The following is a 27,667-nucleotide window of genomic DNA, read 5'->3' on the forward strand; positions in this document are numbered from 1 at the left end:
TAAATACAGAAAGATGGAAAGGTTGGAAGTAGCCAGAACCTCATAGGGGATTTAAGTAGCAGAACCTGGGCCCAGATAGGAGTTTTCAAACATCAGGACTCCCTTTTTATCCTTCTCAACTTATCCTCTTGCATTCCCTCCACTCAAACCAGATATTTTATCTTGTGTAAATATACTGTTACTACTCTCTAGTGAGAGTAATGTATGGAAAGAAATCAGTCAATGAGTGGCCAGTCTTTCCCTTTTCTGCTGACACCCTTCTCAGCCATTGCATGCCTACTGTTACTCATTATTATTCTCTGAAAGTTTTTGCTTTACTTAAATTAAAATTCTATCAATCCATATTTTGAGTTTCAGGCTCTTACACAAATTAGCAGAACAGCTTGCTTCATTTTCTAATACTTTGCTTCGTGCATAGAAATACAGTGTCAAAGCGGTGGGAAGATGTTGCCATGCTCCATGTGCCAGTGAGTGTTCCAAGGCTGTGCAAACCACAGATGCAGTGATGGGCAAGAAACTCACCTTTGACTAAATTACATATAGAACTGTGCATGAATAGAGTTTCCATAATCCCAGGCTATTGCCATACTTGAGTTTGTCCAGACTGATTTGAAGTCACTTGCTGACCTGTGTACTGTAATGGCCTGAAAACGCTGTTTCAGAGACCAGATGAGGGTACTTTGGGATCCTTGAGTGTAAGTGTAGATGAGAGCCTGAGAAAAAACGTGAAATGCTCCTGCCTAAGAGTGGACTCTTTCAGCAGCCCACGCAGTTTCTGCTGTTACAAGCACACCACTTTTGTTTCACTGATTGTATTCAAGAGTACACAGCTGCGTTTTGTTGGCTGATGCAGAGTGAGTACATGTATTTTTCTTGGTATTTGCCCTGAATTCTTTCAACACTAGAGGACTTGTTCATGATCACACTGCACAAGCCCACACAGTGTTTTCTGGAATTGTATTTAAAGAATAACTGTTCTTTCTTGTTCTTACTCCAGAGATTAATGAAAGTATTAGGCAAGTGGGCAGGACATAATCTTTAAGCATAATAGTTTGACCTAATTAGCTGAATTCAGTCTTTGCAACAAAAAATGTGTTCACATACTCTGAGAGCACTCTTATGTGAAATGTCTTGCTTTTGGAATGAAAGTCAGAAGGGAGATGGGCATTCCTGGGTGAGTCACTGTACTTCTGAAAGTCTTGTTTTCCTGGCTGTAAAGCAGGAAAAATAGGACTGATTTTTCTTCACTGCTTTGAGAGAGCTAGAAACTTTATTTTAGCTGTGATAAAGAGAGACAAGATCTGTAGGGAGAAGGGACACTTATGTAAGAATTCATTATCTCATGTTTTAATGAAATATATGAAAAGCGGATTATTATTATTATTATTACTATTATTATATGCAAAAAAAATTACATAAAAATTGTCATGGAGATTATTAGATTTGATTGCATGCTTTCCTTCCCAGTGTACTCCTGATATTTTAACATTTGCTAGCCTTTCATTCCCTTCTACCTTTTGCATTCTTGATGAATTCAATGCATTTTCTCTCTAAAAGTTACTTTTTATAACGTTTTATTGTTTTGAAGAAAATTAATCCACTTTTCAAGGCATATTTCAATAGGAAATGTGCCAAAAGTTACTCAAAATGTTTTTGTTAAAGTGAAGCTTTAACAATTTTATATTGACTTAAAAACCATAAAAATACAAAATAGTATCTGCCAAGAATTTGTCTGGCATTATATAGGACATGGAATAAAGATTTCTGATCCCCTGTTAGTAAACTTGCTTAAAAAATTTTAGCTGTGGAGTCCAAATTTTCTTGCCAAATAGTTGACCTTGCCTGTTGTTTAGTCTAACCTATAAATGTGTTAGTATTTCTCATCTATTCTGCAAGCATAATTAGTTATTCTTTTAAAAAAAGTACATACCCAGCTACACATTTGTCTGTTAAGCAGAAAAGTGTCTTTTTTCTTCTGCCTCAGTGGGATCTGCTGTACCATGTGCTGATTCAATGATCTGACTGGGTGTTCAGTATTTATTTTTTTAACTTAATAACAGAGAGCATAAAAATAACTGTTAAAACCATCTGTACCTGAGCAGATTGTAATTTATGCAACAATTTGGAGTTTATTTGCATGTAATAATAAGCATTTTAAGTGCTCCTTATGGATTTATGGGGTTTTAGAGATGAGAGTGAGCTCTCAGCAAGTAGCCTAGGGCTTTGAGTCTTGACTTTTCAATTTCATTAGTCCTGCAAAGGGGAAAATCTAACTCATCCGTTATTCCCCTGATTTTCTCATCCCAGAGCTTAGCAGAACTAAGCAAAGGGCTGGGCATTTTATAAACACCATGATGTTTTGAGATGGTTCCTTCATAATTTTTCACTATTAACAGGAATGCAATGGTGAGAAAATACAGTTCTCAGTCTCTGAAGGTTTCAGACCAATGTGTGAGCTCAAAAATTGCAAGTAACCTCTTGCAAATGCTAATGAAAGTATCTCCTTTGTTTCTTCTAATATGTACAATTACAAAAAGGTGTGTGTCCTTCTCAGCTTTGTGGCCTGCTGGCTGCAATAGCTTCACTGGCAACTTCTTGCCATTAGCATGAGCTCCAGGGCTGACAAGTGCCCTGTCCCCAGCTGCACTGGCACCTCTCCATCCTGGACCAGTAGCCCTGTTCCCCTGTGGCACTTCCTCAGGAGCCCTGTGATTCTGCAAGCTGCTGTAGTCAGTGCCTGGTTTCATTTGAAATGAAATCTTATAGCTGCTTTCACTGAGCACATGAAGAGTCATACCACTTTTCAGTGCAGTCAGAAAGGGAGCATAATTAACAGATGATTGTGGGAACTGGAAGTTCTTACAGTCTCCTCTGGAGACATTGACCAAGAAATGAATGTTGGAAAGCAGATTCCTAAATGAAACTGGTGAATCGGTGTCTCCTTTATTCTGTCCAGGATAAATGGAGGAATTCTCCACCTTAAAGGACTAGATTTCTTCAGTAGATTGATTAAAGCTGATTTGCAAATCAAACTGTATCTGAGAGTGTGCATTTCGTATGCCACAAGAAGGGCATTCAAGAGGCTTCGTGAAAAGGGAATTACTAAATTATCTTAGCCTTTTTCAGAAGTACTTTTACTGGTCAGCTCAGTGATAGCTCCTGTTACTTAGAAAATAATTCCTTTCTTCTGGAAGAACTTCTTTGATTAATTTGCACATTTTTTTACTAACAGCTGGGTCTTCAAGAATGTAGCCATTGCTTCACCAGAGATGTTGGTTTCTAGTTCAGTACAATGTCCTCACATACTCTATTAGCTCAACATAAACTATTCCCAAAAGCTCATGTAGTCTTGTAAGAGAAGTAACCTGCATGTAAAACATGTTTTTCCATAACTATTCCTTCTATTCATAAATAATGGATGACAGCCTTGTTTCCACTGCAATGCCAGCTGAGGCTGTAATGCAGTGTTTGCCCTTGCCCTCAGCTCCATATCCAGTGTAGACAAGTCACTGATTCAGTGTAAGGTTTTGGGGCTTGTCAGAAGTTTGTCCATGCTGCCTGCTTTTAGTAGTACAGCAGCAGGTCTGGGGTGCAGGCCAGTGTTGGGTACACGTGCATGATAATTTCCATCTGGATTAGGGTTATGCTGTTGAAGGTGTGGTTCAGTTCGTGCTTCAGAGCATTCTTGGAGCCTGTGAATAGCAGACCTTTGTGGCAAAAATAAAGGTGTTTCAGGACATTGCCTGATACATTCAAAGTAGTGACTATTCACTCCACAGGATCAGACTAATGTAGGTTAGTACAGAAGAAATCCCACAGCAAGTGTGCAGGTGGATGTCAGGTCCTCCACAGCAACCCCTTCCCTGTACATATGCCCTGTTGTGACTGCTTGCTGATGTAACTACAACCTTTACCACACTGCCCGGGCTGTTAATCTGCTGCAATCACTTTGTGTGCTTGAATGCTGTTGCTGTTATTTACAGTTTCCCTGTGTAACTGCTCTCAGTTGAGATTAGCTGGCTTGAGCAGAGTAACTCCAGCTAATGGTGAACGATAGCATCAGTCTACCTTTCTTCTTGCATGAAATAAATGTGTGGAATCTTCCCTCAAGGTTTTCTTGAGTTGTTAAATCACTTATTTTCATATTTGCTTTTTTGTAACGTGCCTGCTTTAATCAGTGCAGTGGGACTTTCAGCACTGGGACGTATTTCACATTCACATCAGAGGAGAGCAAAGCCCAGCAGGATAACATCTATTTTTTTAAAACATAAGACATTTGGTTTTGCTAAACAGATTGGATGTTCTGATTTGAAATTATGAGTGGTTAGACGGCATCCTATCTTTAATTAGGTTGCACAGACTGAGTCATTTTGCAAGCTAGACATTTTAATTTACAATCTACTGCACTGCAGCACTCTTCGGGGCCTTCTGCTATGTAATAAGGTATTCAACTTGCAGCACAGGCTTTAAAAACACGGGAGTACTCTCTGTGACTTCACTTGTTTATTTTATATTTTCAATTCTAGTTGCAAATCAAACATGCAGTTACAGAAGCTGAAATTCAGAAGCTGAAGACAAAGGTAAGAATCAATATATGGTTAATACATGGTGTTTTTTTCTTCATGCAAAATCAGATCTGAAGACATATCTTTATGTGGGTGGAGAAGTCAACATCCTTATTAAAGGCTGATTAGGAAGCACAGTAGCTCAGCTAAATCTTGTCTTGGTGTATATTCTTTATTCCAAGTTTCAAATAAAAATCTTAAGTGCTGCTATTAAAAGAAACTGCCAACTTTTGTAGCTTCAATTAAACATATGTTTTAAGGGGTATCATAATGACTTAATGGCAGATTTCTAGCTTTAAAATTCCAATGCATTTTCTCAGGTTTTAAAATTATATTTGGATTGAATATTCAAGCTGAACTTAGTAGGTTTTCATTTACCAATGATGTGAAAGTATCCTTACACTACGTTCCTTTTTTGACATTTTAAAAAATATTGATTTTTTAAAAGGTATTTAAGAGAAATTATTTTTATGTACAGAAGAAAAAGTGTTGTTTCATATTGTTGCAGTTCTCTTTAAAATATAGTCTAGGAAGGGAAAATATGACCAGTTTAAAAGAAAACATCTTACAATAAGTTGCAAGTTAATAAATTAAATTTGCTATTGCAATAAAAATGAATTGGGTTTTTTTGTACTAAGGTAACCTTTATGGGAGCTCTGCTGATTATACAGTTGTTCAGCAAGACAGGGTTTTATAATGACATCCTTCTCTTTGAGTCTGAGTACATAATAAAGGAAATAAAAATTTGAAAAAGAGAAAATTGTACTTCAGAAAAAGATTATAGATTATTATTTCTTTACAGCAGCATTTGCACTTACTGTGTATTTTGCATAGTGTTTATCAAATCTGCATAAATTACTGTTAAAAAAATTCAAAGTGCAACTATTTTCTGTAAGGACAATTTCTGTTGTCCTGTCTCAGTCCAGAGAGTGAAAAATCTTTTCTTCCTCTGCTTTCCAGTTCCAATTAGCAATTGGAGCCACACAGTTGATCCCTTGGGCTTGTGCTGAGGCCCACTGACTTAACAGCATCAATGTGTGGGTGTAAACATTCATCTGTGCAAACCCATTTGCAAGATTAGGGTTAATGTGCCTTTTACTGTTGGACCTCTTTACCTCATCTTTTCAGTAGAGCTGAAGAAAATGTGACTAGTTTAGATATATTACTAATAAAACTGCAAACAAGTTAATTTTTTTGGTACGTATCATCCATGATGCTAGCAGAACTGCCTAGAGCAAATGAAAAGGTCTTGATAAATAAACAGGGATGTTAAGGCATTTTTTGTTCTCTAAATTGCAGAAGCTAAATTACAGAAGATGCTGTGTAACCCTACTCTTATCCAGCACCAAACACTGAAACTTGCAGGTAGCTTCAGTTAGAAAGTGAGAACCCTAACACAAAAAAAAAAAATCTGGGAATCAAATTCCCCCTTCCCAAAATTAGAAATGCCATCGTTTTCTGAGTGTATGAATGCTTTTTAGCACCTGAGTCACATGCATAAAGCAAAGTGCATCCCATGTGCTGGCTGATTAACCCTGCAGTTTGCCTGAGTACTCCACTAGTGACATTTTTAAATGTCAGTCAGTCAAATAGGTTAGTACAACCCACAGAAGCATAGAGGCTGCACTGGAACACTGAGCAGAAACTCGACTTGGTTTTAGGAGGAAGAATAATACATGCATCAGCCTGTTTTCTTTGTCCTGGAACACTCTTCCCACTGCTAGCATATTACTGTTGTAGTTACTAATTTACTGATTCGCACTATTTGCGTTGTTTGAATTAATCCTAAACTATTAGGCTGCACTGTGCAGCTTTTTATGGACTGCATCTCCACTCCTTTGTTCAGCTGCAGGCTGCTGAGAATGAGAAGGTGAGGTGGGAATTGGAGAAGACCCAACTGCAGCAGAACATTGAGGAGAATAAGGAAAGGATGATGAAATTAGAGAGTTATTGGATTGAGGCACAAACCCTGTGTCACACAGTGAATGAGCACCTCAAGGAGACGCAAAGCCAGTATCAGGCTCTGGAGAAGAAATATAACAAGGCAAAGAAATTAATCAAGGATTTTCAGCAAAAGTAAGCAGCTACACCAGGCTCAGCAAATGACTTAGTGGCCAGATAGAAAACATGTATGTGATATATTTTGAAATATGAAACCCACTGTTAAACACCTGTAAGGTTAACATTGTTTTCCACTTTTCATTTATGAAAAACATGGACTCTTTGTTATGGAAAAATGTTGCTAGTATTCAAGCTGTGGTCATACTGTAACTTTACAGACTACGTAAAGACTTAGCTGTAGTATTTCAGGTTGGTATGTTTCAGAATTAGGAGACGGCTCAATGTAATTACAAACAACTAAGTATAATGATAGTAAAGCATTTGATTTGTAAAGTTTGCAGCAATTAATTTTGTTATTGTATAAGCTGGATTCATTCCTGATGTAATGTAACATCAAAAATAATACTGTTTTGTTACATTTTACATTTCATTTTTCTTCTTCTCGTAGATGCCAAGAATGTTTGAACTGAGTTGAGCTAACTGATGATTACCTGGCCCCCTCTGTTTCATGTGGTCCCCTCTCCCTGATGGCTAGCAAGAATAATAACATCTTACATTTCTATAACAGCTTCCATTCCCCAAATTACTTTTTTTTTTTTGGCAGTAGCTTTTTCATTTTATGCTTTTTCATTTTTCTGGAATATATTTATTTAAAGAAGAAAACTCAGACATACAGCAATGTAAAGTGATAATTGGGATTGCAGAAATGAATATCCTGTCCCAGTAAAAAGGGTGTTTGATTGTCAAAATATTATTACCCATCTTGGAATTTCGTGACTGTTCCAGAACTAGCTTCCTTCTTATGTGCTTTCTATCACAAACGTCTTTGATACTCAAAATAAAAAGAGATCGGGAAAGTCACTAGAATGAGTTTGGATAGCTTTCTGTTCATATTCTGCTTTATATTAGTAAAAGATGTTTTAAAATACCTCAGACTCCTAAACTGGCCTAACAGATTTCCTTTAGAAAATTTGATTTGTACCTGAAAACTTGCAGGATGTCCTTTCTGTGAAGGAGCACAGTCATACTCTAGTAAAACAGAGACTTTGCTCCATTTCCTGCAACCCAGAGCAGCCATAAACAAAGTTACATTGTTTTTGTTGTAAACACAGGTTAGGAAAAGTAACCGGTTTAACTATTTTGATTATCAGTAAGAGCTGATTTTTTTTGCCAATGAGTTGCTTTTGCCATTTTATATCATCATCTAACATATTCGCTTAGGCTAATTACTTAGGGTTTTGTCCTGATTGCAATTTCATAATTCTTACTAAGTAAGTAATAAATTATTTGCTAAGGACAGATTTTTCTGATGAGTAGGAAAATATTTTATTTTTTGTTTCAATCTGATTGCTTTGATGTCAGCAAATACATCCTTTTTTTTTCCCTAAGAGAACTTGACTTCATCAAACGCCAGGAAGCTGAAAGAAAGAAAATAGAAGATTTGGAAAAGGCACACCTTGTAGAGGTTCAAGGATTACAAGCTCGTGTGAGTATCATTTACTCTTATATTTGAAGAATGAGACAATTCTGTCTGATATTCTGGAAAAATAACATCTCTAATGGGACGGTTGTATTGGGATATTATTGGTAATACCCTGTTGTATTTCTTTCAGATACAAGACTTGGAAGCAGAAGTTTTCAGGCTAATGAAGCAAAATGGAAGCCAGGTTAACAATAACAACAACATTTTTGAAAGGCAGACATCTTTTGGAGAAGTTTCTAGAGGAGATCCTGTGGAAAATCTAGATACTAAGCAAGTGACCTGCCTGGATGGCTTAAGTCAAGGTTTGTTAGAACCAAACTGTAACTGCTGTGAATCACAGAATCATAGAATGGTTTGGGTTGGAAGTACCTTAAAGATCATCTAATCCCAGCCCCCCTGCCATGGGCAGGGAAACCTTTCACTAGGCCAGGTTGCTCAAACTTTATCCCGCCTGGCTCCCTGGTCAGCCTGTTTCAGTATCTCACTGGTCTCGCAGTAAAGAATTCCTTCCTAATATCTACCCTGAATGTCCCCTTTTTTCAGTTTGAACCATTACTCCCTGTCCTGTCACTGCAGTTCCTGATGAAGAGTCTGTCTGTAGCTTCCCTGCAGGGCCCCTGCACATACTAGAAGGTGCTGTGAGATCTCCACACAACCTTCTCTTCTCCAGGCTGAGCAACTCCGACTTGTTCAGCCTGTCTTCATAGGGGAGGTGCTCCAGACCCCTTAGCAACTTCATGATCTTCCTCTGGACTTGATCCAACATTTCCATCACCTTCTTAGGCTGGGAGTCCCAGAGCTGGATGCAGCACTCCAGGTGGGGTCTCACGAGAGCAGAGAGGCAGAATCACCTCCTTTGACCTGCTGGCCACCCTAATTTTGATGCAGCCCAGGATTCCTATAAACTATAATATTATCTCTCTGTTGACAAAAACAATGCATTATGAAATAAATTAATTTCTAGCAAGCACAGAGGTGTTTTATTAAAATTGATATTCTGGCAGTCATTTCATGTGTGGACCCCAACAGTATTGCCTTACAAACAAATCAATATTAATTACATTTTTAACAAGTTATGTGTGTAAAAAAGAGCTAGTACTGCTGAAATGGTATTAGGTGAAATGCAGAATGCAGACCTTGTGCAATTGGCTTCTACAAATCTTCACAGAGCTTTTTTTTTTTTCTATCAAGTGTTAATTGTACTGAAATCGCTGAAGTTCAGAAAAGCATCCAGGATGACAAGAAAGTCTGTATTTCTGCCACAGAACCTCAGTGTTATAAAACATTTAATACATAGCAGTGCTGTTAACACAAATCCTTTTGGTGTTTAGCATCAGGACAGGAAAGTATGTTTTCTTCACCTGACTCAGAAAAATCACATTTACATGAACTGCTGTAACAATGTCAACCCACATCTATGGCACAGGAGCTAAAATCTAGGAGTTTCTACATGTAAAAAAAAGGAAAAATTGTAAAATTTCATCTAAAAAATTGAAAGTTCTTAGCATAGCATTAAAAATCTGCATGTCAGTGCTTCAAAATTGTTTCTCAATGGATGAATTTGCATGAAATTTTTCAAAGAGCTGCCTTTTTTCATTGCAAAAACTGTCTCCTGGAGAAATGTTACCAGTGTTAGTTCCTTCTGAGCGTTAGACTAGATGATCTGTGAATTTAAATGCCCACGTTTAACCATGTGGATACAAACACCAGTTATTTACTAGGAAAAATAGATAATCAGCAATGATTTTTTGAAAGCAGAAGCAGCATAGCTAGATCTTAGATTCCAGGCTGCATTTGTAGTTTTAATGAAAGGAAAAAAAAAAAAAACTTTTTAAAAATAAGAATATCCTTAAATATGCTGTAGCACTCTGACTTCCATGTGGCTTTTCCAATAAATTTTATATCAGTCTCTGAGGTCTGTATCATACTGTAGCACAGTGATACTTGCCCTGTTCTCTGTATCACTCCTTTTAAGAAAAGAATTTGCCATCAACCCATGGATGTTTGTAGAGGAGCTGTAAAGGGTGGGGGAGTTGTCCATGATGTTTTGGATGTGAGTAGAGTCCTTTGTGACATTCACATGGGTGCCCCAGTCTCTTTTCTGGCTTGTGTTTGGCGAGTTTAACACTGAGGCGAGTTCTTGATCAAGCCTCTGCATTAGATTCCTGGGGAAGGACTGCACGTACAAAGCCACGTCCCAGAATTTTTGTTCAGAAGTTTGCAGGTCTGTCTTCCATTAAAAAATCCAGTGGTGTAAAACTATTTTAATTAAAATTGCATCAAGGAGTTTTTTGCTTCAGTGTGATCTGAGGTGTTTATTACATTCTTGCATGGTAGGAGACTTGGGAAAAAGTAAAATGGATGCAACCTGATGGTTGCAAGCATTTGAGCATAACTGCTCCTGACGCTGCCGGTGCTCTGGCTGTGTTCAACATCCTGCCAGACTGCACGACTCCTCAGGCTGTAACACAACCTCACACTGAGCTTACGGGGCTGCCAGTAACATCAGGGGAAGTTAAAAAGAGAAAATCAAAGCCACTCTGGCCCACGTAATTGTTCCTTTGCCTTGCCAGGGAATATTAGACTAAGGATTGTGTTTCCTTTACAAATATATGGTTTATTCTGAGAGTCCAGAAAAATGGATAAAGTGCGTTGTAGCTTTCTGGTTTAGTGATCATGAGCTGTGTCTGCAGTAGAGAATCAAGCTGTTTACTGGCAGGAGACAGTGGTTTGAAATCTAAACATTTCAGTGTTGAGCCCAACTTTGACAGTCTCAGACTTTGACATGGCAGTGCAAATGCCTATTCGGGCCACTTTGTGGCTGTACTTTCTAGGTGTCTTTGGATACCCAGGGATGCATCAGTTCACAGAAGGATATTTTAAAGTCTGTCAGCCTGTCTAATGGAAAAACAGTGGGAGTACAGGCGAGCTCTTTCCTGCTTCACAGTGGTACTGAAATAATTCAGATGGAAGAACATTGGAGTCAAGTGGTTGAACGTCTAATGAAAGAAAGTCTTTTTACATTGATTCTGAGAGTGAAATAAAAACTATTATGGCTTTTATGTGAGAGATTTTCCAGACTCCCTAGTGGCTTGGGAGATTTCTACAGCATCGTGTGAGGTTGTGGGTTTGTGCTGGGAGCTGTGAGGGCCAGCCGCTCCCTGCAGAAGAGGGAGCTGGGACTGGGGGTGGCAGCACATGTGGCTGGGGCAGAGACCATCTGACAGCAGCCCAGTTCCACTGCAACAAAGCAGGGCAAGATCAGTGATGGTGTGGAGGAAGTAAGAAGCTCCAGGCCCAGATGGTCTTTCACTTTAAGAAGGCCCATATGAGCATTTCTGTGAATACTATTTGCAATCCTGTGTTGATAGTTTGCATAATTTCAGCAGTGAAACAAAGGGATGTTTGGAAGTGTGTACACCTAAAAGAACAAGTACAAGCAGTTCAAGCCATGACAATGTGTAGTTACTCTGTGGAGTACTTAGGGCAGAAGCATAACGGCAAGTCAGACAATGCTAATTATTCTGTTGTATCATGTGAAGTAAAATGTAACTCTTATACATAGAAGAAAAGCAAAAATATCTTTAAGATTAGATTTTAATTTATTAGTGTATTATGAATGCAGTATGTAAACAAATTAATCTAATGGATTATGGTTTGATTTTTACTGTGAAGGTTGAAAAAAATGTTAAAACCATAAAGAATCTATTCTTCTTCTGGTATAAAATACAAAAACACCTTTAAAAACATTTCTAGTCGTGCTTACTGCAGCTTTGTGAAATGTTAAATTTGCTGCAAAACTCAGATTTCATTTGAGTGGATGGTTGATAGCTAAGACATGCACTATGTTAGTTTTAGTAGTAGAGGCAAGTCGTATATGCAGTGTTTGGTATACTTTGCTCATGGGGCATTCAGGAATTGGCTGTCTTTGAAGGCAGGCAAGTAAGATGGTTTCATTGTTCCATTTTTTATATTAAATACTTCTCCAGTTTTCATGTATCACATGATGATGTTTATGCCCTGATGGAGCAAAACTCTCTGCAGGCCAAGCATGTGCAACACCCTCTGAAGTATTCTAAGTGGATCTGCTTTCTGGGCTGGTACAGCTGGGTTTGTGTGGGTGTCTGCATAACAGTGGGAATAATTTGTTGAATTCTTAAATATCTGCAGTTGATTCTTTGCTATGCACTTGCTGAATCTGTACAGATAAACTTGTTTATGCACATAGCTTTTTTCTGGGGGTGCTACCACAGTTACGAAGGTACAGGTACAAGTAAAATGTGGCTTTTCTAACCTAAATGAATCTGTGATTCCGTGCAGAGTGCATGTACTTGCAGTTGTTTGTACAACAAATAATTCCTTTTGTTAGGCAAAAGTACTGAAAGATTTTTCTGTTAAACAGCTTCAAATCATGTTTCCATACAGATTTCAATGAAGCAGTTCCAGAAACAGAGAGACTGGACTCCAAAGCTCTGAAGACTCGAGCTCAGCTCTCAGTGAGGAACAAGCGGCAGAGACCTTCCCGAACGCGGCTGTATGATAGCATCAGTTCAACTGATGGGGAGGATAGCCTGGAACGAAAGGTGAGAAGGACTCTACCCTCTCTTTCAGCCTTCCTATGGAGTGCTAGATTGCCCCTGTAAGTCGTTTCATCCTCTATCTTTATCCTTCCATTGTAGCACAGGCAGTATTTATTCCTCTGTGGCCAGTCTGCTGTGAATGTCCTTGAATGATGTGCAAGTCTGGTCTCCTTTTGAGTCAGCACACCTGTTTTTTGGTTCTGTCGTGTTTTAACTGGAATCCTGGTCTTTTTTGATTTACATGTGCTTTATAATTCAGAGTGGGTCCTTTCATTTATGCAGGAGGTGAAAGGAACTTGAATTGTGCATTTCTCTATTTGTTAGTTTTTTAATACAGTTGATACAATATTTGCTCATTGTTCTGTCCTATTCTGACTTCATCTGAAAGCAAATACCAATAAACAAACTGTGTGGTATCGAGGGTAGTGCCATGAATTGCTACAGCATTTCGTACAAATAGAAAGCTAAATAATGAATAAAAAAATTGCATGTTCAAAATAAATCTTGCTGTTTGCTTATTAAGTGGTATAACCTGCTTTATAATCTCTTATACCAACAGCCATCACACAGTTACAGTAGTCCCATGCACATTTCAAAATCACCACTGCCCTTATGCATGAGAGCATCCTCACCAGCATCAGATTCTGGTGCTTCCTCCCTCTCCCCTGTGGCTAGCAGTGCAGCAATCTCATTTGACAACCTAACTGAAAACCAAGAAGAAGAACAGCACCACAGAGGAAGTGTCCTTTCCCCATATGCTCGGGGAGACACTCCATTTTCCTCTCCTTCAAAATCTGGGCACAGCTCTGAAGCATCTCCTTTGCATCACCCAGCTGGCAGGAATATTTTACAGAACAAAGGTATTGCTGTTTCTTTTACAATAAATTGATGCATCATTTTGCTCACTTACATCTATCTACTTTATGACCTTTTGTTGTGCAGTAGGACCTTAGCAACATCATCTTGTAATTTCTTTTGCCTGCTTGGAAGTCAAAAACTTAAAAATGACCTTGTGTACTGAAATAAGAAAAGGACAAAGTTTAAAATGGGATAGGGAACTTTCTTTTTTTTTTTTTTTTGGCTTTCCTGGAGCTCACTGGAAAAAAAAGTGGAAGTTGCCTTTAAGAAAATGTTGTATTGTATTTTTTTTTAAAAAAGCATTATTTGACCTTGGGACACCTCCATATTAGAAACATGCTTAACATAGTGTACTTATTCAAATAATGTGATTTTGGCACTGCTAGATGATTTTTTTGGAGGGTGCGGAAAGGAGTGTAAAGCAAAAACAACAGATTGTAGCATTTAATTGCTAAGAGGCAGCAAGTCTAGGTTTAACGAGAGGTTAGTATCTGGAGACTTCATTTACAGAAAAAAAGTAATTTCTTGGGGAGATTGGCCTCATTATTATTAGTTTAATTCAGATTCTTTAAATGCTAGGTAGCTACAACAGGATGCAATCATGTGTAGCTCAGGTACATGTCTCAGATACCAGTTTGTTTTAAGAATTAACAATATGATAAGTCTCTGAATACTGAGCTGTCCTTTTCAGATCCATTTCGAGGTCAGAATTAGCATTTGACACTACTTCAACATTCTTAGCTATGCACCTTGCATTCTCAAACTGTCACATAAGCTAAAATACATAATGGAAATTGTTTGTAAGTGAGAGCTGCAGGAGGAGGTCTAGATATGTTCATAACAAACTTCAGCTTACATGAATTAATTGAAAAGAACAATTTATTGAAGATTTGTGTTTATGTGTCTGGAAAGACTTGCTACTGATTTAAATGCTGTTTTTTCTTCATCTTTATAAAGATCACACATCTTTATATGTGTTTTCTTCATCTTTTCACACAGGTTCATAAAAGACAGAGTAATGAAACTTTACTGAATTTAGGATAGGTTAATATATTGCAAGGATTTTTACATGAGTTCTAAAATTGCTAGTTATAACTAGGTTAAATAATTCAATATTTGAGTTTTGCAAGTAAAAATAAGGGTGTGAACATAAGAATGTGACTTGCCAGACTCAGCTTGAATGTATGATTGGTTTGTCAGTGAAGTCCTAAATCCTGCATTTCCAGCAGATGTATGAAAAATACCTTGATAAAAAATTAGTGGAAACTAACCTTGTAGTGCAAGGAATAAGACATTGCATTCCACCCACTGTGTCACACTTTCCATTTTAAGTTTGAAAAACAATCTCTGTCTAAATATTGCTGTCATGCCTTCCTCGCTGTGACCGTTAAGTAAACAACCAATGCTTTTGGGTGTGTCCAGGTTTTGCTAAGTAATACATTAGAATTAACCAGAGTCATTGAATTTCAAGTGGAAAAAAACATATTTAATAAGTCCTACAAAGAAAGGAAACATACTAGAGCAGTTGTTTGGCAACAAGTGTTGTAGCAATGCTATTTTAAATGATTATTGTTAATTTGGCTGTTAAACTCATGCAGCTCAGAAAATAAAAAGAGACATTGCATTTGTTTTGTGTGTTCAGATGGGGTTTTTTTAGAGGCGGGAAGAGCATCTCTGTGGACACATACATGTCCACAAGTTAGTCTGTCAACAGCAGAAGTGAGCATTAGCAAGCTCACATTTGCCATTTCTTCTTTTCTTTGTGAGATCCTGCAGTGTAGTGGGAAGGGCTGAAGTGACATGGGGTTAGTTTCATTGCAAAATGATAAGGAATTTTGTTTGTTCAGCTTATAACCACAGCTTTTCCATGTATATGGGGTGACTTCATTTTGTTCAGTCCTGCCTGGTTGGTGCAACAGCATCATCCTTTGATAGTGCAGCAAGGTGACCCTGGTGGGCAGGACAGTGAGGTCTAGTGTCTTCCACATCCATCAGCCACAGATTACTTCAGCTGGAGGCTGGAAGAGATGGATTATACAGCTTCTGTGTGATTTATTCTGAGGAAGCAGCTTTTCCTTACCTTCTCTGAAGAATTGCAAGGATCTGGGGAAGATGCACCCCTCCAGGGTGGCCAGAGTCCCCTCCTGCCCAGGCAGGGTGCCTGCAGTTCTGGTTCTTGGTCACTGCCATGTACCAAACATGGAGTATCCCTGCATGCAAGACCCTGTAGATTCACATCCACTCTGCCACTGAAGCTGGTTTTGGGACCTCGCCTGTCCATTTTCCGCTGTGTCCCATAGCCAGCACAAATATTTTCCTCAACAAGTCATCATTTATCCAGGGGACCCTGGCTGGCCCCAGCTGTGTGGGAAGGGTGCATAGGGATGCAAGAGCCCAAAGAGAAATTTGCCATTCTAGGCAGCTGCTATGTGTCCCTGCTGAGCTCTCCAGACTATTTTTTTCTACTACAGCAGCAAAATTTCCATCTACTAAATGCTTTAATTATTTGCCCAGCGAAATAAAGTTTACTTTATAGTTTCTGGACCTTCATTAAGAAGTTTCTCAAAAACCTGCCGCTCCTTGCCCTGAAGCCCCACTTGCCTGTGAGTAGCTAGTGTGAAAATAAACGTTGCAAGTTTTAATTCTTGTGACAGTTTTGGCAGTGGTTAAATGAGAAGTGTGCATTAAAGGGGAAAGAGGAACTGCAAGAGGAAACAGGAAATAAGTATGCACAGTGTAGGGTTGATGCCGAGTGTGCATTGCCTAAAGTTCTCTTTGACCTCCTCGAGGAATGGATTTCTTCTTTGGAGGCTTCATCCTTGCTTTTTTCATTCTTCATACTACTTTTTTTTTGTTTGCTTTTTTGGAATGAGATTACTTGCCAGTTGTTCTTGAATTTTGCTTTTTTTTACCATGGACTTGTGTTGGTGGAAATAGTGTGGCTTCTAGAGTGTGGGTATTGCAAAAGGTTTATTTTCCTACTTTCCAAAGGATTCAAGAACCAATTAATTGCATATTAAATTCTTTGCTTGAATGAAAACTTGGGCAGATGTTATCTACAAAGCAACACACAAGGTTCTGTACACACATAGTTTACTGTCCTGTGATAGCACTGTGGTACTTTGGGTTAATTTTGAAGGTTTTGTTTAAGTCAGCAACAATAGGAGAAATCCACAAACCCAGCAGTGCTTCCAGTTAAAAGTTACTCGGTGTCTGAGGTCACATTGCAAAAGCCGCCAAACCACAAGTGACATGAATGACTGACCTTCATTTGCTCCCTCTGGGGTATTTGGGGACACTCTTACACATAAAGAGTCACTGTGTCTGAATTTTTAAACTACTATGTGTTTTCTTCTAGCTTCCGTATAAATTTCACAGGATGTTTACCAGATTCAGATTTATTGTTTTGGCTTTATAGGTATTGCAGCCTGTTTCCTCTTTAGGGTTTAATAACATTTGTAGAAAGGATCAAAAATTGATAGATGTTTCAGGGCAAATTTATTAACTAAGCTACCTTTAGGTTTTGGGGGGATTTGTTTCATTTTGTTAGGTTTTTAATCCAGAATGGTTAGATTTTAGGTTAGATTTTTAGTTTAACAAAGATGCTCAGGCTAAACTGATGAACTATTTCATAGCATGTCCATCATAAAAGGTACCCTTGGCTCCAAAATTGAAAAAATAATTTTAGGAGTTATTTGGAAAGTAAAGCATACATACCAAATGAATTCTGTAAAGAAACTTAAGCATCTACTGCTGAGTTTTAAAATGGATTCACTGGAATGTTTGCCTCTAAATACTTTGTGTTGTTCAATTTATTGCATATCCACTGAAATTCAATCAAAATTAACTTTCCAGTTTCTTTAATTAAAATAAGATTTTGTGTATTTTCAAATTCTGACAGTATTTCTTTTTTTTCATATTTACACCATCTTCCTGAAAACTAGAATTTCCCTAATTAAATTGTGTACTCACACACATGTCCATGTATAGGTATCTAATTATGAAAAGATGCACAAAGTGTTCTGAATAGAAAGTAGCAATTAAAATTAATGTACATTCTTCCATGTACAAATGTATCCTAGATGGTGCCACAAGTGCTCAGGCAGCAAGAACAACTAGCCCTCCTATAGGGCATACAGAAAAACTAAAGCGAAAACTTGCAGATCTCGGGTAAGCATTTTGTTATTTAAAATACTTTTTTCTCTTCATTAAAAGAATTGAAAGTCAAATTTCAGAGATGTTTCCTGATGTTTTCTAATATTCTTATAGGGCACCCTTGAGAAGGAGTTCAAACAAGGGCAAGAAGCGGAAAGAGAAAGAAGCTATTAGGGTGACGTATGGCAGTAGGTATGGGTGAAAGATTGAGGACGCGAGAAATTATGTGCCAGAAACATTGGAAAAACCTAATCGTCCTAGCAGATGGTGTATTAACAGCCCCACTGACTTCATAAATAAGTGTTAAGCTTTGAGATAACCTGAGCTTACAAACCTAGATTCCTTGGCTCACAGAAAGCTAACATATAATCTAAAAATATTTGGAGGTTTATAGTGTCATAAAACCGTAGAATTTCTCAAGCTGGAGGTGTCTCACAAGGATCGTCAAGTCCAACTTGATCATTGCTGCTGTTGCGTCCACTAATGGGATTTGCAGAAATAGATTTTCAGAGCAGCCCTACAAGATGCACAGAGTCAGTTAATAATGTCCATGAACCAGAAACCTTGACACAATTACACATATTTTTTTTTAAAGCCCCCAGAGAGAGGTTGGGCAGCAGCTGTTCACTGCAGCTTTGCAGCACCCACACTAGGAATGCTTTCAGAATGGTTTTTTTTTCTGAAAATGAGCATCTTAAGTTGAAAAATGGGAAAAATGCTGACTGCATGTGAGATCAACAACTTTCAGGCAATGAATTGTGAATTCCTTGTGAGAACTGATGAGACCACATCACCAGCATCAGTACTCTGGATAGATAAGTGAATGTTCACAACAGCAGGAGGCAATCTTCTCTGCAAAAGCTAGTGTAGATTTTTACTTAAATACTTACGAGTCTGACAAGATCACAGCATGATACCTGGTTCCAGGTACAAAAGACAAAGTCAGGAGGGCTAAGCAAACTTAATATGTTCCAAAAGTCTAGAAAGGACATAGCAACTCAAAAACTCTGCACATAAAACAATACAAAAAACCTACATGATGAAAGAGCTATTGGAAGAAAGCAAAGTTTGAATGCTATTCATAAAAACATTGTGGTGGAAAATCAGGCTGTAACCATTTGTGCTGTTCTGCTGACAGTCTGATATATGGAAACCCAGTGACAAGTACATTGTGTAGCTCCATAAAATCAGAAAAGCAAAAGAAACCTTCCTTACTCCCTCAGGCACACTGTACTGAAGTGCAATGTTCTGTCTCAGCATACATTTGTACATTTGTATTCTGCAAATATCTGGCAGGATCTTCACTGATCTTAGGCAGCAGTCACCACCTCTCTGCTAGTGTCAGAAAACCTGTCCCAGTGTGTCTGCTCGCAGCGTGACATGGAGTCAGTGATACTCACTGCTAGGTTTCCCTAGTGACAGGGAGAGGTTTGTTAAAGCCAAATCTCTGCACTTTATGTGGCTGTGAGGCAGCTAGTGCCCTTAGCAGGCTGTTAGACATCATGCAGCATTTAGGTACCAAGCCACAGCATGGGGGAAATGAACGTATACTTGTTTGTGAGAACTTGAATGTCCCTTACACCAGCACAGCACATGATAGATGTTTGTGAGATCCCATAGGTGTCTTCCTTAGAGAAAGCAGATCTCAGCATAGGTATCCACTGCTTATTAGTCCATGTGATAAAACAGTTATTTATGCTGTTTCTTAGTATTTCTTTAATACAGTTCAATATCCCAATTACAGTTGCTAAAAGTAAAGTTTAATACAGCTTTCAATGTTAAAATTCATGAGCTTTTGTAAATTCTTACTCTACCTCTGTAAACCGGAATGTTACTATTTCACTATAACTTTTTAAACAGTCATTGTCGCTTCTTTTGTTACTAATTCCAAGAATTTGTCTCAGAAGAAATGTGAGGATGTTTTCTCTACAAGTCCAGAGCTGAATAAGCTCTTTGAAAAGACAGCATCCTGTTATAATTATGTCCATTACAGCAACTGATTGATGTAGAATTAATCATATTGTCAGATGAGTGTTACATGCATTATTTTACCATTGCCAGAAAGTAGCACTCAGGATGTGTAAATAAAATCCAAAATTATTTCCTAAATCTGCTGCTAATGTTACAGATATGAAAAATATTCCTCATTGAAGTAAGGAACATATATTTCCCTGCCTGAAGTTAGGTGATTCAGGCAACAGGATTTGTGTTTATTTTCTACGTTCAAGCAAGATTACAGGATGAGAGGGAAGTAAAGGACTGGGTCAGAGACATCCACCTTTCTTTATGTCACTAAATGGAGTATGATTCTCCGGCTTCCATAGGTGGGGGTCCTTTGACAACCTCACTTTCATCCATACAGAAAAGATGCTTTACAATATATGTGGTCTAGTGATTGTGTTAATAATGATTTAGAAGCTGTCCAGAAGGTAGATGTTGAGGGAGAATTATGTAGGTGCCATTTACACATGGCTGCTAAGGACAGTGAGGTTTTAGTGCTCTGAAACAGTAATGTGTATGTTGATATAAATAATATGATTCTGTGACATATACATAAATTCTTGGAGGCAGATATTTTGCATAGTTATTTTTAATTTACACACTGTACTGATATATTTAGCAAATAAAATTTAGCTATTTTTGTTTGTAACTGTTACCTTTGCCTCGATTACTGCAGTCTTCATTATTACAAAGAGAGAAGCTGATAAAGTCCCATATTCATCTTTCTATATCAATATTTTAATAATTAATTTAAAAGTACTATAATAGTACTTCATATGTATTTAGCTGTTGTTACAAAGGAACATCTTCATAGATGGATACAGATGCATCTGATTCATTCTGCCTGTGCTCAAAATCCAAGCCAGATCTTTGGGAACCAGGGCCCACTTGGGTCAGTGCTGAGTCTAATGATTTAATCATGCTGAGATACCACTGGGGCTCAGAAATGCACAAACACAACATGTGGCTTCTTGACAGGAGCTGGTTCTCATCCGAATAGTGGGAGTACAGGCATTTTCAACTGGCATCTGTCTCCATTTGTTGGGTGTATGTTGTCTTAAGGAAGCTTGAGTTAGAAAAAGAATCAAAAGAACATGCTTTTTTCTTTTGCTGAAGGAGAGATTTCAGGCCTGCCCCTACCAGCTGCATGCCGCTCAGTTCTTTAGTCACAGTTACAGGCAATGTCACTTTTTCTACAATTAGCTGCCTCTGTGGCATTTTGTTTTCCCTTCTTTTATAATCTAATGCATATTCCTACTCCTTTCTCTTGAACAGGACTGTCAGAGAGATGCTGCAGAAATCAGCAAACACTAAATCTTTAGCAGAGCGATCCTCCTCTCTCCCACACTGTGTACCATTCACATGGTATGGAGAGAGCGGCAAGGGATCCAATTCTTCCAGCAACCTGCCGTCGCCTACCAGCTCAACTGAACCTTCCTCTGAAAATTTAAGCCCAGCTAAAAAAGGGTCAAAGGTAGAAAATAAAAACTACCTTATTCCCACTGTGTTGAGTAGCATAATTGGCTTTGTGATTCTGGAGAAAAGAACAGGCCAATATGTGACTACTACAATAAACAGTGCATGGTGTTCATTGTACGGTAACAGCTCATCCAAACAGAACATCTCTGTCATTGTACCATTCCCTGTTCTACCTTTTTACTCTGTCTTAATGTACATTATTTCAGTAAACTAACTGTGGTGTGCTGTACCGTAACAAAAGCAAGTGGTGCCAGTGGAAATTAGCATTTGGATCCACTGAACAAATGCTAGATTTGTGTATTCAGTTATAGATACTTTCTTCATTCTTCAGGACTGGTAGTGGGAATACGTACCCATGTTCAAATGAGGTGTTTGCAAGTGAAGAAATGCTGTATGCCATCAGTCATTTGCCTTTTTCCCCCAGTAATGAAATCTGTTTGTCGTGCATGCTGGATGTCGGATTTAATTCTATGTATGAATATGCTTGAACTGCAAATATGAATTATTGCAATTTAATACATCTGTGTGATTCCTTTCTATGTGCATGAATGTTTCAGCATGAAAACTCCTTAAATAACCCTTAGTTAAGTAATATACTTAGCTTTTTCATGTTTATTTTCATTTCTGGAAAATATTTCTTTGCCTGTAACTTCTTATGACTTATAGCACTTGATTTTTTATATTGATCTGGAAAAAAGAAGCAGATCTGGTTCTCGACTTTGCACAGGAATATGCATCAGAAATCTAATTTCTCTGTCTTCTAGCACCAAATGCATGTTCATAACAGCAGTTTCCACAGGCATTTCTTATATTTTTGATGCCAAAAGCTAATGATACATTACTTCTGCTGTGCACTAAGCTATGCAAGGTCATAGCTGTTCTTGTGTTACCTGGCAGGGAGAGCAACACAAGGCTTACAGCAGTCCAAATCAGATTGATAGAGAAGACCACCAATGAAATCTCTGAAGATTGAAGAGAAATTAATTGCTTACCTCTTCTCTTTTGGGGAAAAAAATTAGATCTGTAAATCCACTTTGTGTATCTAAACAAACATTGTTTAAAATGAGTTTTCAAATGGGGGGAAAAGCACACCCTCTTAGATAGTATTGAGGTTGTGGGGCTATCCTAATTATTACCCGGCCTTGTCTGTCTTGTTTTTCTATAGAAAACGAAATTTTAAAAGCTTAAAATTATTTTAAAGCTGAAGCTTGCACAAAGTAGAGGTGAAAGAATCAAAGTACTCAAAAAAGAAAAATATGCTCTTCACACAACAGGAGGTAGAGCTGTTGAACTCCTGGCCTAAGAATGCTGTGTGGGCTAAGGAAGCAGCTAAGGAAGCTGCTCAGATTTCCTTCTCCTCTATAAAGAGCTGGGAAAAACAGGAATTCTAAACGTAGGTGAGAGAAAAACAATCACAAAAATGTTCTTATGTTCTCTGTAAAGTTTGCAGGCTCTTAAATTAAGAGTTTCTGTACTGCTATTCAGGCTTTTAAAGCACAGCATTATACCAATATTTAGTTGGATTTCCAGCAAAACTAGGAGGACCAACACGTGATATTTTTGGAAGTCTTCATGATTTCAGGAAAGACAGGTCAAATATCTTGAGGCAGATAGAAGGATCCCTCTTTTAGTGTTATTTTTATTGTTTCACTTTTTAAAGTGAATGTCAAAGATTAATTGAATTTAGTACTCATTTAGATGTTAGAGTAGAGAGTAGAGGTCTCTGTATTGTCAAGTGTATATTCGAGTTAAATGGAATATCATGGTGTCCTTAATCTTTTATGTATTTTGGTTTTTTTCATCGTTCTCCCTCTAGTGTGAAATACTTATTAATTTTTGTCTTACTCTAATGGTAATTTTGTTGTATTCCTGAAAAGTATGTGCCTGCTTTTGCTATTATTTGCTGTAAGATGTGATGTCTCTCATTGCATTGTTAAGAAAAAAACAGTGTTTGTTTTATGGTTATTGGTTCAGTAAATAACATTCAATATCCAAAGATATTTTTTACTTCCAGTTTTTTTCTAAAGGCATAGGCAAAGAGGGAGGATCCTTTCACTTTTCAAGGAGATTATTTGGGACTCAGAAGTGGATTCACAGGATATTCTCCTTGCTCTTTCAATAGGAGTTTTCACTTCTCTCTGTTCATTAATTCTCTGTCCTATTCTTTGTGCTACTGCCTGTGCTACACTTCTCCTGAGCATTTGGAGGACAGTAAATGCTAGTGATTAACCTGCAGAAGCAGTAATTTAGCTCCAGGATGAGTGCCAGAATCTTAGAGCCTGGAAATTGCTTTTAGACACCTTTGTTATTCATTGAGGCATTAAACTGGCAAAGGTGTCTCATGAAGTACAGAGTGGTAAAAATACTGTGCATTCTATAAATAGTAACAGTACAAAACATTAGGCTTCCTCATGTGTATTGTGATTGGTTTGGTAAATGATTGAAATCACTCCTGAGCTATGCCAGCCTGGAAGACTGAAAGCACATTTCCCTTTTATATGCATCTAGGAAGTAATTTGTTCATACTTACTCCTCTTTTTCTCCACAGAATTTCACATTCAATGATGATTTCAGTCCCAGCAGCACAAGTTCAGCTGATCTGAGTGGTTTAGGTGCAGAACCTAAAACTCCAGGCTTCTCACACTCCTTAGCACTGTCATCAGATGAGGTATGCTGATGAAATTGTTTAATTTGGGAAGTAGTTGTTTTCTTTTACCTATGTCATCTCACCTGATTATTCAAATAATAAAGGAAGGGTTTTAGGCAGTAGGATTGGAGCAAAAAATGAAGCGTGGTTTCTAAATTAAGATTTTCCTTGTTTGTATAATAATGACTTAAAATAATGTCCTGTTATAATGGGGAAGTGGAATGCAGTTGGTGTCCTAAGAGATGCTATATCCTCCCATGCATCAATAAAATTTTTCTAAATATGTATGTGTGGACATATACATATGAATACACTAAACTGGGTATAACTGAGAGAGTTTCAATGTACCATACATACAGTGCAGTTTGGTAAATATAGTTGAGATGTAAGGCACCTTCACCTACACCAGATTTTACCCTGACAGAATGACCTGTACATGCAGTAATTGTGTGTTACTGTACCTGAATGTGCATGTATTAATTATATTGTGTATGTCTTAATCCACTTTGCATTCTTTGTGCTTGCTTTGCACAGTGGATTTGAAGTCAGTTACTTCAAAGCAGAGTTTTTTTAAACAATGATAGCATTCCTAACCCTGTAGATTGGTGACATATTTGAGCTGAATATTGCAAATACTCTTCTTAAAATACTAGTTTTGTAACTCAGTTGTGAGTGAGGCTGCACTGTTTGACAGTAGCTGACACAGCACATTCTGTGAAGTCAGGAAACTTGTGCATTTGTTCTTTTACAAACACTGCATAAGAACTCCATATTTTTCATGTGAGATTTGAGCCACGTTGTTTTGACTAGAGAGGAGGAACTTCTCTATACCTTCTATACCTTTCTTTTTATTTTAATGATATGTAGGGTTTTTATTACTGCCTGCATGGTTTACATGGGTTTAAAGAATGAGAGCTGTTCTGTGTAACTCTATTTGCCAAACTGCAAGTCTGCAAACCCAACCATGCTTTTGAGGTTGCTTTTTGCATGTAATTAAGGGCAAAAATTCATGAGAAAAGGAGACTGCAGCCAGGTCTTACACTGTCAATTACTGAAAACAGCAAAGTCATCATTTGCACTTTATCTAGTGTTAGTACTGTCACGATAATGTATTTCATTCTCTTAACTTGTTTAATTCCCCTTATGTATTTAATTGTGGCAATGCCCTGTTCAGAGTGGTATTGAATTAAAAGCTTAAACACGCTTTCATTTTGCATGTTCAGCTCTCTACTTTATCACTTCTAAAATACCAAGCCTGAACAGGTCCATAAAAATGAGTGTGATTTCTCCATCCTCTGCTGTGTGCTGAATTGCTGCCTCTGGATGAGGCCATGTGTTCAGCAGAGCTGCCCTGGAAGCCTCTTCAGGCACCCTGGATGGGGATGAGGCTGATGCTGCTCCTCAGCACTCCTCCACTCCTGCTTCCCCAGCAGCTCCAGCGGCATTCAAAGAAGATGGTAAAATGAAAGGGTGGGGAGGAAACCCAGTTCTTGCAGTAGGTTCTCCTCTAATTAATGAGCTTTTGCTCTTGGAAATTGAAGCCAAAAGAGAGGTTCCCACCAGTTCTAGGGTATCAAGATCAGGAACTCCAAAGGGGTTTCATGGATGCAGTGTCAGGTTTAGCTGCCAAATCGCGTGTGTGCTGAGCTTTCAACATAACCTCTTTGCTTCTGGAAATAATTATCCTGAAAGAAATGTTGTTGGTTTTGAGTAGCCGTATCTGTTTGCAAATCTTGGTGCAAATCTGTTTGCAAATCTTGCCGTTGCCTGAAAATTTACATGCTGTTATGTGTTTGGTACTTTGTTTCTATAATGCTTTTCTTTCCCATTTCTTTGTTGCTCCCTCACTCAGAGCCTGGATATGATTGATGATGAGGTGAGATACCAGTGTGCTGTTGTGGTGAATCGCGTGACAACACATTGTCTCTTTTGCAGAGTCACATTTCTTGTCTTGCGGTGTTGTGTGCAAACCCCCTTGTTGGCACAGAACACACAGATGTCACTGGCTCCTCTTTTCCTTGTCTTGAGTTACCCTCTCCTTGTTGCTGAGAGTTTTCAAGGCCACAGCAAACTGCAGTTTTTGCAGTATGCTGGAAGCAGGAGGAGGATCAGTGTCAGAGCAAATCTAGCAGACCAGGCATCAGCTGTGCTGAGCTCCTGCTGGCAATAGGAGAAGAAAAAGATAGTGTCCAGCCCTGACAACTGGACAGCCAGAAGTGGAGAGAGCTCCCAGCATCATCTAAACTAGTGTAAAAGCTACTCTAACAGCAGACAGCTGCTGCAGCCTGTAGCAGCTGCTTTGCTGACCACAGCCAGCACAGAATAGCTTTTGTTTGAGGCCCCACTGGCATACCCGTGGGTGGAATAAAGTGGCAGAGCAGGGACATGGGGCTGCTCCAGCAGTTGACACCTCACTTGCCCTTTTTTGGTGGGCTTTGTGCTCTCACCCAGAGCAGCACAATGTGATGAGAGCAGGGCCAGGACTGTGGGATCACTGTGTGTTCCGTACCACTCCTCTGTGCCATCTCACATGTCTTCTTCCATACATTGTATGAGTCTCACTGGATGTTTGATATCATCACTTTGAATTCTGGAGTGGTTTTCTAAGGGTTTTATTTCCTCCCTGAATTTCCTTTTTATAGCTCAAAAAAATCATAAAGATCTGTGAACGAGCCCAGGAAGTGGAATGCGCAATTCATTGCATCCTCTAAAAACCTGCTAATTTGAAGGATAAAAGTCTTGTGAGGGAATGGGAGTATACAAGGTTTGAATTGTGCCACCTGGCCGTTTCAGTCCCTGCTGGGGTTAAAAGGCATGCCAGTTCCTTTTCCTTCTATGATTCTGTAGATGAAAGATTTTTTTGTCTACCTTGTACTCCTTTGCTTCCTCAGAGATGTAATTATAGCAGTGTGAAATTATTATTGTTGTAGTGCAAAGATAGTACAGATACCTGTGCTCTGATGCTGATGCTTTGTGCAGAAAAATATTGTTACTCATCTGTGTTACCCTTTTAATAATAATGTAGCATGTTTTTGTCACAGATCCTTGACGATGGACAGTCTCCTAAGCACAGTCAGTGTCAGAGTCGTGCTGTTCACGAGTGGAGTGTGCAGCAGGTTTCCCACTGGTTGATGAGCCTGAACCTTGAACAATATGTTTCCGAATTCAGTGCCCAGAACATTAATGGGGAGCATCTCCTTCAGCTGGATGGGAGTAAGCTCAAGGTAATTAACTGACTGGGCTTCAGGATTAACTGTAGTATTTTTCATCACTTTACATCATCTCAAAGGCAGTAAGAATTCATCCAGAAAGCAGTGAATCCTTTTGCATGGAGTCATGATACACTAGTATAATAAACAAAAAGTGTAAAGCCACAGCAACACTTTAAGAAATTCCCATATGCACTTGGATTCAGAAGCTTCAGAAATAGAAGGCATTAGCTTTGTGAAAATTCTGGTGTATATAATGTACCCATATTTGCATGTGCAAATCATATAGCAGTGTGTGAAAGGGGTATTCTTGTAGTAAAAATATGAGCCTACTTCAGTCAAAAATAATTACAGTAAGAAGTTGTAGGCAGCTCAGTAGATCTGAAGGAACAAGTTTGGTGTTCCTCTTCTGAATTTTTTTGATGGCACTTCACTAACTATAAGGGTCTTAGAAGAGTGAAAGTAAACTTGACTAAGGCATAGGAGTGAGAATTTGGAAGTCTTGTTCTATGTGGACTTAGATGATTTCAATAAAATAATTTATTTGTCTTATTAGCTCAATGAAATCAACATTGGTGGTGGAAATGAGGTCTCATTCTTTAATATTCTAGAAGTGGAAGGCATGGAAT

General features: G+C 38.3%; 1 protein-coding gene across 7 annotated transcripts in view; it reads left to right on the top strand.

The window, feature by feature from the left end:
* PPP1R9A (protein phosphatase 1 regulatory subunit 9A) overlaps positions 1-27,667 on the top strand; it is a 133,452-nt gene that overhangs the window by 100,009 nt on the left and 5,776 nt on the right. For 4 of the 7 annotated variants that reach the window (XM_085050755.1, XM_085050758.1, XM_085050754.1 and 1 more), the window contains 12 exons: positions 4,527-4,580; positions 6,412-6,641; positions 8,016-8,112; positions 8,240-8,411; positions 12,535-12,692; positions 13,249-13,549; positions 17,630-17,717; positions 17,817-17,894; positions 20,979-21,177; positions 23,731-23,850; positions 25,682-25,705; positions 26,871-27,053. In XM_085050755.1, coding sequence (XP_084906881.1) covers positions 4,527-4,580; positions 6,412-6,641; positions 8,016-8,112; positions 8,240-8,411; positions 12,535-12,692; positions 13,249-13,549; positions 17,630-17,717; positions 17,817-17,894; positions 20,979-21,177; positions 23,731-23,850; positions 25,682-25,705; positions 26,871-27,053 — 1,704 coding nt within the window. The remainder of the gene's footprint in view (positions 1-4,526; positions 4,581-6,411; positions 6,642-8,015; positions 8,113-8,239; positions 8,412-12,534; positions 12,693-13,248; positions 13,550-17,629; positions 17,718-17,816; positions 17,895-20,978; positions 21,178-23,730; positions 23,851-25,681; positions 25,706-26,870; positions 27,054-27,667) is intronic. The other 3 variants (XM_085050757.1, XM_085050759.1, XM_085050760.1) reach the window with 3 other exon arrangements.

This window comes from Lichenostomus cassidix, chromosome 2 (assembly GCF_008360975.1).
Source record: "Lichenostomus cassidix isolate B80296 chromosome 2, HeHo_3.0, whole genome shotgun sequence".
Classification (NCBI taxonomy): Eukaryota; Metazoa; Chordata; class Aves; order Passeriformes; family Meliphagidae; genus Lichenostomus; species Lichenostomus cassidix.